This window comes from Gavialis gangeticus, unplaced genomic scaffold, assembly GCF_001723915.1.
Source record: "Gavialis gangeticus isolate Ggan-Ray unplaced genomic scaffold, GavGan_comp1, whole genome shotgun sequence".
NCBI classification, from domain to species: Eukaryota; Metazoa; Chordata; order Crocodylia; family Gavialidae; genus Gavialis; species Gavialis gangeticus.
This window is the reverse complement of record NW_017729032.1, coordinates 32,495,752-32,507,918: the sequence shown is the minus strand read 5'-3', so window position 1 is coordinate 32,507,918 and position 12,167 is coordinate 32,495,752. Positions and strand designations below refer to the sequence as shown.

The following is a 12,167-nucleotide window of genomic DNA, read 5'->3' as shown; positions in this document are numbered from 1 at the left end:
TTGATTTTTGTATTTCAGCTGAAATATTGTTGTTTTCTCTTCAGAACAGGAAATAGCTCTGGCTAACTGTTGTCTACTGTAAACTGTGACTACTGCAGCCCTTTGGCCTCCTCACCTCTTCTATGAATGCCTAATTAGCATACAGAAGAACTCACAAATAAAATGTGTGTTGATATTTCTAACTGAAGTGATGTCATGGGCATCTGCCACTGGCAGCAATTTTGTAATATCAGATGTGTTTCACAGTTGCTGGGATGGAGGAATTGCAAAAGCCAACTTTAAAATAAATGCTTGAGATGTTAAAAGATTTCCAGTTAAAACGCTGCCTGTAGGTATTGGTCAGCAGATCCCATTGATAATGCTAGGTCCCATGACAATGGGGCCAGAGCAGGATTTGATGTGAAGTTTTTTATGTTTTGGGAGGGTAATATACATTTATTCTCTGTGGGTTGAGAGGGAAAGGGAAAGGATGATCTATTCATCTTTTTAGTGGTAGACATCCTTTTATTCTTGCAAATGGGTCCTCTTCTGTAAATCTGACTGGCTCCAGAATGTAGCAGAACTTTAGAATGAAAAAAATGAGTTTGTGTTATGGAGAGTCACTAAAGTTCACTTTGCATATGGTGGAAGTCCCATAATTAAGGCTCCATACACCATGGGGAAAGGGAGGCAGTAATCCTTCTTTCAACCTAAGGGCAAGTCATGTGTGTTTTCCCCTTAGCCTTTGGCATGCCCCAGACCAATCAGTGCTGCCATGGGGCACTGTACCAGAAGTTTGCAATTGCTTTATGTGGCCTGTGACTCAGTCTTCTAGCATTGGTTTTACTTTTAAGGCCTTTCTCGGCTGAAAGCAACTGCTACTAGTACCACTAAAAATGGCCCTAGACAAAGGAAAATGTCCACAGCAGCTTTGGCTAGGACATGCTTTCACTGGCCAGCTGGGCCTTTTATGTGATGTTTTACACATTTTAAAACCCTCAAGAAATCTGAGGATACTGACAGGAAAACACTGCGTTTCTTCAGAGAGCAATTATGACCTTCAGAGGGCTGTGAATTGCAAAGAGTTCTAGATTGAATAGTAATTATGCTGTGCATGATGTACTTCTAGAGCCTTGAAGGCAAAACACTGAAAAGTGGCATTTGCTACACATGTAGTTTACTATTCTATTTTCCAGTGCGACATACCAATGCTTGGGAAGGGAAGGGGAGAATAGTGCCCCCCTTAAGTATGTCCTTCCTGGGGTAGAAATAGCTGCCAGGAATGCAAGCCTACACCACTCTTTGCATTCCCATCTACAGTCAGGTGTGTTCAATCAGTTCTCTCTCTTATGCAGACAAAAGGGGAGAGAAGGTGCGGGGTGGAAAGGAATGCTGTTTCTCCTTGTGTAAGCCCTGCTTCATCAAGGTATTAAAGAACGTGCCTAATTTGAAGCATGTCAGGAGTCTTCATTCACATACAGAAGTACCTTGCTGAAACAGGGCCTTTGTACTTAAGGGCTTAGATGTCCGTAATTTGCATCTGCCTATACTAAAAACTGGTAAAAGAATAATTAAGCAGAGGACATAGATCACAGTATAGTTATTTAACCAAGTGTCCTATTAGATATTAGGTATTGGGTACAAGTGCCCCTAAACTTAGTCAGATTTCAGCCCTTCACATGGCTTCCTTATAGACTTCAGCTGCACTTCCCTGGCATATTTTCACTTCTTTTTTCCTTCGAAAGTGCTGAATTGAAGAATAGTGAAACCCCCTGATAAAGCTTTTCTGGCAACCCCCCCCCCCACTATAACCCCCACCCAAGAGCATGTAAAGTTAAAAGTATTCCAGAGAAAATAGCTTTAGGCAGGGGCAGAGTGCAGAGGGAACAGCATCCTCAAGGCAGAGCTGCCTTGAAGAGCCTTTTAACAGCCTTTGCCTCTTAACAGTGAAAAAAATCCTTAGAAGCTATGTAAACTCTGTGTTTTCCTTTTATAAAGGTTAACTACATCTTCACATCAGCTCATGATCCTGTGAGGAACTGCTGCAAATGTGGTCCAAAGGAGGGGTCCAAAGGATACTATGGGGTGTATGGGATAGACCTATGTGCCCACTCTGCTTCTTAAACAGAGATGTACTCTCAAACTACAAAGTTCAATGTCAGGAAGGTCTGGATCTGGCATTCAGTTTGATCCACTAGTATGACGAGGAACATTTGCAAAATTCTGATCTCCACCTCTTCAAAACTGACCAGTATCAGGATCTGTCTTGTGAAGACTCCAGTCATAACAACTTAGGACACCCAAGAGGAAGTCTTACTGATTCCCAAACAAACAAATTCCAATGATTTAAAAAGTAAAGGCATTACCCAAGTCAATTTACATGTGCCAGCTATTTTTTTTCTGGAATAGCCGGCTTCTAGCTTTTTGTACACCATTATTGCCCCTTATATTGTTTCTAAGAGTCATGAAGAAAGCAGGGCAGGCTGGCATTACTTATGAACTATCTTTTGCAGGCAACAGCCTACTTCCTCAAATGGTACAAATGAACTACATTGGATGAAGTAGGTTGTTGCCTATGAAAGCTCATGGTTCTCTGAAATAGTCTCTAAGGTGCCATACCTTCTGTATGACTTCAGTTTAACATGGGTAGCCAGCTTTGTTCCTAAAGGTGGAAACAAATGTTGTCTGACTTTTCATTTGTGCCACCTTAAAATTTTTTAAGGTGGCACAAATGATGAGCAAATAGATGTCCTTACCCTTTGTTATACCACATGCCAGGAAAACCAGTGGTACAACAAAAGGTAGTAATAGATTCTACCACTTTATTGTGGTGAATGTCTATTACCTTGTGGGAGCTTTCTCTTCTCAGCCAGTCCTGCAAAACTGTGAAGTGGATCAGCTGTGGCGCGCCATTTTCTGGTACAGCTGAATTGCTTCATTTGGCAACTTCTGTTTCTAGACTAAGAGTATGTGCTTAGGATGTCCACAGAAGTTTACTCTTTATTACATCTCCTTACATTGTTACACAGAAAGTACAAGCAGATATTACCCTTGTACCACCATAAATATTTTTATGGCAGAACAAGTTGTGAGTAAACAGACATCTTTGCCCTTTATTGTGCTCCAATTGCCCCCAAAAGTTTCAGCAACCAAATATACTCACAGTTTGTGACATCTTAAAGGGGACAATGTTTATTCACATATTGTGCATCCAGTGGTTCCCCTGCTTGCCGATGGAGATGCATGCCTCAGGGCTATTTTCCCACAGGATCTGGCCTCTGAAGCCCCAGGAGTGGCAAAAGCCAGACCCTGCAGGACAATGGCCCTACTAAAGTCTGTCTCTGCTGATCAATCAGATAAGCTGTGCTGGGACACATTTCAGCACAGCTTGATGCTGCAACACAGCCACTGTCTGTTTGTACCCACAGCAACTCTCCTTTAAGAGCAGCCTTGAAACTGACATAACTTAATCAGTTTCAAGGCTGCTACTAGCACAGTACTGATGTCCTTCTAGAGTTGACTAGAAGGATTACCTGCCCACCCCATTTCAGGCAATTTTCTGATTCTGTATTGACAGATCAGTAATGTACATCTTCTTATATCTTAGTGCTATTTTCTGTTTATCCCACTGGATTGTTCAAGATGGATTGTTCTATAAACCTCTTTCAGAGAAAGTGACAATTACATTTTTTGGAATATAGACTCTAGCCTGATAATGAAAATATTGATATAATTTATTTTGAGTAAAATATAGTATTGTTAAAGGCATTTTACACTGCAGTAAGTGAGCTACTTAATAGTATTTTATGGGTAAGGAAATGGCATACAAAGACCATATTGAAACAATCAATGACTAGCATGGGACATAAATAGTTAAAATGGTGCAAGCTTTACTTGTACTATTCACAATTTTCTAACAAAGTTTAACATATTTAATTACAGAACAATGTCTGAAACAAGCACCTTTATATAGCTAAGCAAATCATTCCATCACATTCCCATAAACTCAAATGTACAGTAAAATGCTCACAACTGGAAATAACTCTAGAGAGTAAAAAATAAACACTAACTCTAACAGCAAACTAATCAGTGTTTGGTTAATTTTTAAATAAGCCCCTTTGAATTTGCTAAATCATTGGAAAAATAATTTGCAATAGGGAAAAATAGTTGTTACAGGAACTATTTTCTTTAAGAAAATAAGTGGAATAGTTTGTCTCCATCTGTTTTGAAAAATAAACAACCCCCCTCCAAACACAATAAGAACAACAAAAGCCTTAAACACAAGATTCTTTTATAGAAGGCAAAGGAACTTTTCTAATAACTTGCTCAGGATTCCATTTGAAATATTTAGTATTGGCCTGCAAAATGTTTCCACTTCTGTCTAGCCAACTAATAATTATAATTAATTAAAAATCTAATACAACTATATATTGGAAGAAAAAAGTTAGATCTAGAATTTTTTTGGACAATATAAAATGATTGGCCAAGGAAGAGATTACACTGATTAAAATTACCACCTTCTAAAATGCGAAATTTGGCTTGTGTATGAGAAATTAGTCTTAATTTCTCTTAAGAAGCTTTCTCAACCAGGACATGACATCAATTACAGTTCTTTTAGCTTTACTTAGCCCTAATGATTTTTGGGTGCAAAGATTTGTAATGCACGCTATTAGTCTTCTAATACTAAACCTATTACATTGAAGCCCTGAGTTGGGAATCGGCTATATAATGCCAGTTCACCAAGGGTTTTAGCTCTTTGGTTCTAAATATTTCTTTTTTTATTTTTTTTGTAAATTTTTTTTTGAAACTTTTTATATTAGAAAAATTTAATGGCTGAAAGAGTAGTCTGCATTCTTGAGTAAGACTTTTCACTAGACTAGAGGGCTCAAAATATTCTACCCAATTCCTCAGTATTTTACTCCAAGCACCTGCAACTAATTATTTTAGGATGCCAAATAAAATATGTAAAATAAAATCTAAGCATATTTACTGTACTACAAGTAAACATTTTTTGCTAAATAAATACCAAAGATGTTTAGGTACAGATCTAATTTCTTTTAAAACATATCTTATATTTAATAATAAAATATTAACATTACAGCAAACAAAGCACAGGCACATACAAAATAAGACAGCAAGTGAAGTAGCTAGTACTGAATTGCTTCAGACTAAAATCAAAGCTTGCCATGCTGACAACTCTTAGGGTTTTTTTTTTGTTTTTTGTTTTTTTTAATGTGCCTAGATATCTGCCTTCCACATACTGAAAAGCTTGACAGCACTGATCCCAGAAGCTTTTCAGTTTAATGTTGGAAGGTATGCATGCAGCCAAAGTGGTATTTTCATCTATATTGAAATAACTTTCCTTCAACATGGAGAGGGCAGTGAAGAGGTCATAAGTCCATCTACTTTTTGCAATTGGAATAAAATACATAGAAAGAAAATGACAGGATTCTGAAAAATACAGTAGTTAAATATATTTTTGTGTGGTTACATGCTTCTAGGTTCTAAATATATTACCTTTGCAAATGCATATAAAAAATTTGCCTTCAAAATCAAGTGTGCAGCTCCCTGTAAGGTCAAGGGGAGAGCTGCATAATTAGCTCAGGACAGAATTTAACCGTGTATTTTTACTCAAACCAAATTCTGGTTGCTTTGTACCTTTATCATGAAATATTTAGAGTGGAATCGCTGGGTCAACATGTGACATTTCTTTCTTTTTTTAAAAAAAGAAAAAAGATTGTACTTATTCCAAGATGACACGCTGCATGAAAACAAGGCATGCTTTGTAAAACTGATTCAGCTTTTTGGTTTGCAAAATGATACCACCAGTCCTTTTCATACAGGAATTGGGAAAGTTTTTTTAAAGAGATAATTTATTCCGCACATTAATCTGCTTCAATGCAAACAGGACAGGCAAGGTAATACATTTTAAAAGCTTTTGTTTTTTCCCTACATCCTTTTTGGCAAACAGACACCTTCTATAGTATTATTATTTACTTCCTTCTCCTAAACTTGGAGCTATTTATGGAGATTATATTGTTCATGTATATTAAGCCTCAATTAAAGATACCAGGATTGGTATGAGAGAAAAAATTCAATTGAGAGCTTGTTTTTCACATCATTCTCTTCTCAGCTTGGCAAAGTTGAAGGTAAACGTCATCTGTTCTAGACATTTCAGAATAGTCACAGAACTTTTCTCGGTGGTTCAGTGCCTGGTCATCCAGTCAGAGGAACAGTAATCCGTATGGAAAAATTAGCTCAATTCTACTACATTGGAGATTAATACTTGAGCCTTAGATTGGAATGTTCGCAGCATCGTGGGACTCTTTTCTTCCATGATCAATTTCTTAAAATAGGATTCTTCATCAGAGGCTGAAAAGAGGAGGACTGTACTGAAGTATAATTTTTTCCATTATTGTGTCTTTTTTAGGAAAAAAAGATACATTAATTTGTAAAAGTCCCATGCAAAAAAATTACACAATTAGGTTAGGAGTTACATTCTGAATGGCTGTATAGTATGTTGGCTGAATTGGATCCTAAAATTATAATCTTCAAAAGGAGATTTGTCAGGACACACTACACAAATGCTGATACATAATACAGGCAATATGGTAGCTAACTTCATTCTTTGACTCAGAAAGCTTCAGAATAATTCCACTCTGTCCCTTGGTTAGTTTTCAATTCAGTTTAGAAAAGTTCTCCTTAAGAACACAAAGACTATTCCTCCCTAATCAACACATTCCCTATCTTGGATGGTTAAAAATGTCTTGTCTAATGAAAAGGTCAGTGAACTGAGGTGTAAAATTTTTAAACTAGCCAGGTAAAGGTCATCCTTTGCCAGTCTGCTTTGACAAACATCAACTTGAAAGGGCATTTCTGACTTCAGAGGGAAAAATGTTAGATATTCTGTTTAAAAGGTATCCCTTGAACATATATTTTTAAAAAATTGTACATGTCTCTATTAATGGGAATGAATGAAGCAATTACATTTTCCTCACTTTCCAGGAGGCCTTTAAAATGCATCATTGAAAAATATTTGTTAAAAAACTTATATTTTGCATCAGTTGAAGTAGAGAATATAAGCATTATAAGGACACTAACAAATAACTAGTGACATTTCTAAGTTTTCTCTTCCTTTCCTATAGAAAAGTAAATAATCCAGAGCTGGAATGCTAACTTTCCTAAAACCTATCCTGAATTTATAGTACTAACCAAATGACACCTGCTGTTACAGAAGGCAGATTTTATGCCCTTCTCTCAATTCTTTCCTTTATATCTTTTTGGGTTTTCTTTTCTTTCACTGTCTTACAAGTCACAATTCATCAATCAGCTGTTGACAGAATTCATTTACATTCCTGAGAAGGCTTTCAAAGGACAGCAAGAAACATCTCAATAAAAATGGATAAATTTCCCTCAATTTGATTTGAAAAACCAATTTCAAATGATTATTTCAAGTGCACACCACAAATAGTCTGTACGGAGGTGAGAGTCAAGATACTTAAGACACGCAGCTTTCACCCTTTACAAACCCCAGAGCTGACAGACTAAATTGGACTACAAGAAAGGGCTTTGTATTATACACAAATGAACACACAGGGGAAAAAAAAACCTTACCAAAATTGTAGTTACAACTACTGTTCTGTTCTCAATGGCTGAAGTATCATTTCCAAGGGAAGGTTCATGCTGAATTAAAACTAATTTATCCATGTCATTCCAGTAACCAACCTGCAAAACAAAACAATATTTTTTTTCTAAGTAACTTAAAGAAATGAGTATAATATGTTACATTAATAATGATATTACTCCTATTCAGTTGTTGTTTCAGAAGGATACTTTTTAAATAATAAACCTGACTGTCATTCATTTAGCACAGCAATAACTGACTTCATCTTTAAGCAAAGGAACAGCACAAGGCCTCTTTAGTCTGAAGGCCTCCATGGGACTTAACTAGGTCCAGGGCTTCTGGTTGCTCTTTGCACCAAGGTCACACTTGCTCAGTATTTCACAGGACCATCTGTGTATTAGGTATGGAGGGGAAGGATGGGCCAGTGGTAGGTATGTTAGCTTTGGACTTACGAAGTTTGGATTTACTACCCTGTTCCATTTCAGGCTTCCCATGTTATACTGAGCAAATCAATTTGAGTAGGTCTGCTTTGCAGCGAAATGTGCCTTGTCTGAGATGTCAACAGTTATGTCTCTCGCTTGCCCTACTGACATGGTCATGGTCTGACCTGGAAATGCACTTGTACAGCTGCTCCCCAGCAGCTGCTCTCAAACGCACCAAAACTGACATCCCAAGAGTGGCCACAGAAGGGCACCTTGGAGTGGCCACACCAGTACCACACCAGAAGTTCCTCAAGTGAAAATGTAACACTTACCAATAATGATCAAGGATCTTGGTTTTTTCTGTTTAAAAATTGTGACTTCTCTGATTAAACCCCCTCAACTATGCATTTTTCCATGAGTAAAATGAAATGCCATGATAGGTGTCAGCTGAGCACAATGTTTTGATATATTTACAATTTTAAATCAAATTGGAAGCCTACCAGTGCCTCAATCACTACAATAAAACATTCTAAATACCTATACATTTTGGCATTTGATTTAAGGGTTTTTATCATGGAAAATCAGAGGCCCCTTTGCCCTCTTCACTCACCAGGATGTGGGCCCAGCTGTGGCTGTCTCCCCACCAAAACTTTGTGGTGCTGAGCAGCCCTGATAGGCCAGTGCCGTGCCCATGCCATTGCCCTTCACTGCCAACCCACAGCCCCCCAGCCCTGCCAGTGCCCCTCACTCCCCATCCACAGTCCTCCAGCCCCACCAGTGCCCCTCACTCCCCACCAAGAGGCCCCTGGGCCCTGCTGTTTCTCCTCACTCCTGACCCACAGTTCCCTGGCCCTGCTATTCTCTACCCACAGCCCCCTGCTCCCCCCCGCCAGAGGTGGCCCCCAGCTGCCAGGGCGATGGGGCCAGGGACCTGGCTCCACAGCTCCCTGCCCTCCCCAACAATGCTGTAGCCAGGGTTTGAATTACAGGGAACTTGGGGGAGCTGAGCCCTCCCATAAGAGATGAGACCCCCCTGTAAGATTTGAAAATTATAACCTAGTGGAGTCTCTGATTTTATTAGGGCATTGTGATGCACAGCCCAATTAGTTTTGCAGGCCCCCCAAAAGTCAAAGTGTAATTCAAAACCTGGCCCTGGCCCCAGCTCCCACCTGTGGGAGTTAGTGGCTGCTGAGGCTGGAGTGGAGCATGGTCCCATGGGCAGCACAGCTTAAGGGGAGCCAATATGGGGGGCAGATGTGGGCTGCCTCTCTGCCCTGCTGCCCTCCCCCCAGGGGCTTCTGTGGCCCAGCGGGTTGTACGTGGTGCAGGAAGGCAGAGCGGGTTGAGGCCAGAAGCTTGGTGCTGTCACCAGGAGCCCCACACCACCATGGCAAGGCACTGCTGACCCACCTGGCAGCACAACTCCATGCTACTACACCCACACCAAGCGTCCCCTGCATTTTTCTCCTTAAAAAGAGAAAAATCCATGTTTTTCTATGGTGAATGGAAAGATGAGCTCCATGATAATGATGATGTCACAGATCATGGGACTGAAGTATAGCCAAAAATGCATAGGAGCATATAGTTGGGCTCCTAACTTCATACTTAGGCATGGAAGTAAATGGCTGATTTTTGCTTGGTGCAGCCAGAAAAGCCCCATCTTTGACCTGCTCCAGACCCCTTTTTCTTGGACCAGTCATTCTCAATTTTTTTGGACTTGAGGCTCTCCACATTGGACTCAAGGCACCCCTCCATAACTTTGTGAACTTAGTGGCACCCCATTTCAAAAACTAATGTATATATTACAGTGCTTACCCCCTTGCAGAGTGGCTGGCCAATAGTGGGGGATCACTCAGGCAGTGACAAGCCAGAGTCTGTATTTATCTACTTATCTCCTTGCACTTCACTTATCTCCTCACACTGTGGGGCACCCTTGAAAGGATTGGGAGGCACCCCAGGGTGCCCAAGCACCCTAGTTGAGAATCAGTACCTAGACTGTGGCCCGGTATTTGCTACTCTATCCAAAAGAAAAGAAAAGAACCATTAACAGGATGGCAAACCCATGGGACATGGTTACTGTCAGACCCAGGATTGCAACCCAGGTGTCCTGGCTTCTGATCCTATGCTCAGGAAAATCCAGGGACTTCAGAATGGGATGTTTATATTTGCAGTTACCTTTAATTCATATATTTTCTTTAATCCACTGAGGCACACGCCATATCAGCAGTGACCATCCACTGTATCACAGCAATGAAACACCTTGTATTCATAATATAACATATGCAAAAACATGCAGTACTTTGAAATTAGTGAGGGAAAAATATGTTTTTTTCTGATTGCTAAAACAAATATTTCTTTTTTTTTTGTTTTTTGCATTCCTTCACTACATTTAAGAGGCTTCTTCTCATCCCTACACCAGTTTGTAAAAAATGCAGGTGCCTTGATTTAGGTGTCTTCAGCTGATAAGGCATATGTGCCCTGCTGATTTAGTGGAAAGGCAGTTTCTTTTTCTAGCAGGATGCACTGCTACCAGATACTTTTTTCCCATTTGGACAGTCATGGTTTCAGATACAACTGATCTGACAGATACAACTGATAGTTGAAAATGTCAAAGTCCAGACAAAATTTGGGACCAGCCAAAAGCAAAACCTGACTAGTTTGGAAGCTCATTATAATGAAGAATGATTGTTTTCATTGTGTGATTCCTCACTGCAGTTCAGAAGGGAAATAGTAAAAGAATGATGTGCTGGGTTGTAAAAGGAAGTATCACATCAGAAAGCTCACAAATAGAAAGTAGGTTTTAGGGGAACAACAGACAGTTTGTGAAGTATGTGTTTCAGTATGTTTTATATTTATGGGAAAGAGGTAGAATTTTCCTTTTGCGCAGAGATTATTAAATGAAGGTCAAATGTATAAAATATACTTACACTAAAAATGATAAAATGACACAAGAATATTCATAAAAATTGTAAATGAAAGAGAGCCCCAAATGGGGAGCCAAATGGAGACTTATATAAGCAGTATTGTAAACTTCATTTAGAGTACAGCAGTTGCATTCATTTCTCTCAGGGCTGAATTTGGCCTTTAGGTCAAGACTTTAAAAACTAATGCTACTTATACATGTGCTCAGGGGTGATGGGGGAGAGTGCTTTAATTAGAATTGTTCCCAGAAAGTTGCTTTAACTAAAATGGCTCACCATCACATGTTTTAAGCCTCTGTGCATTTCAAAATAGCCATGGGATGCTTTATCTAAACCAGGTTCAGATAAAGTGCCTCCGCAAGTATTTTGAAATGTGCAGGGACTTAATACATGTGACTGTGAGGCGACACTGGAGCATTCTGGTTAGAATGTGGAGCAGGTTTGATTAATCTCTAGCTTCCTAGAGAAGTGCTATAACCTCTAGGCTATGGAGCTAAAACACAGGAAGGCCCTCTTTGCTTTTGCAAAGCTACAGTTTTGGGAATTATGCACAGGTAGATACATAAAGAGCCACATATTTTCCTGGTCAAAGCCCAATCTACTGCATGTGAAGCAAGACTGCAAACTATGCCCAACTACCAATAATGACTTTTTTAGTATTTTACATGGATGTATGCACCATGTTTCCATTTATGGTATCATGTCTCATTTGCCATATCCTCAGAACTATGAAGTAGAGAACAGAACTGCATTTGGGAAATTGTGGTCTCTTTCTCCTGCTAATTGTCAATCTAGATTAAATTAAGAGTCTTCCACTCTCAGATATGCAGGCATTGTCAGAAGAGTAAATGGTACAACAGATGTAATGTCATTCCCTAAAGGCAAACAGATACACCTCATAAGGAATAAGGAGGAGTGTTAAACTACAGACCTAGAGAATAAATGTGAGTCAAGACAACTTAACTGCAGAGATAATCATGTATAGAGCTACAGACCCCACAAAGTGCATGAAAAATGACTAAAGAATAACATGGGAAAGTGGACACTTCCTCTCATGGGATTATTCCCCTCGCCCCTCTGCCTTATGCAGACACTTCAGCATTAGCTAGCAGATCACATGCTGGCTAAGGTCCATGTTGTGGGATACAATAGGCAGACAGGCTTTTTGGTGATAATCAACAGGTGGCTTAATGTCTTTCCTTGGAAAAGTTGTTTAAGAAG

General features: G+C 39.4%; 1 protein-coding gene across 4 annotated transcripts in view; it reads right to left on the bottom strand.

Annotated features, from left to right (window-relative positions):
* GRIA4 (glutamate ionotropic receptor AMPA type subunit 4) overlaps positions 1–12,167 on the bottom strand; it is a 521,444-nt gene that overhangs the window by 102,966 nt on the left and 406,311 nt on the right. For 3 of the 4 annotated variants that reach the window (XM_019525166.1, XM_019525165.1, XM_019525167.1), the window contains exon 9: positions 7,594–7,704. In XM_019525166.1, the coding sequence (XP_019380711.1) occupies positions 7,594–7,704 (111 nt within the window). Of the gene's footprint in view, positions 1–3,695; positions 6,352–7,593; positions 7,705–12,167 lie in introns of those variants that run through there. The other variant, XM_019525168.1, reaches the window with a different exon arrangement.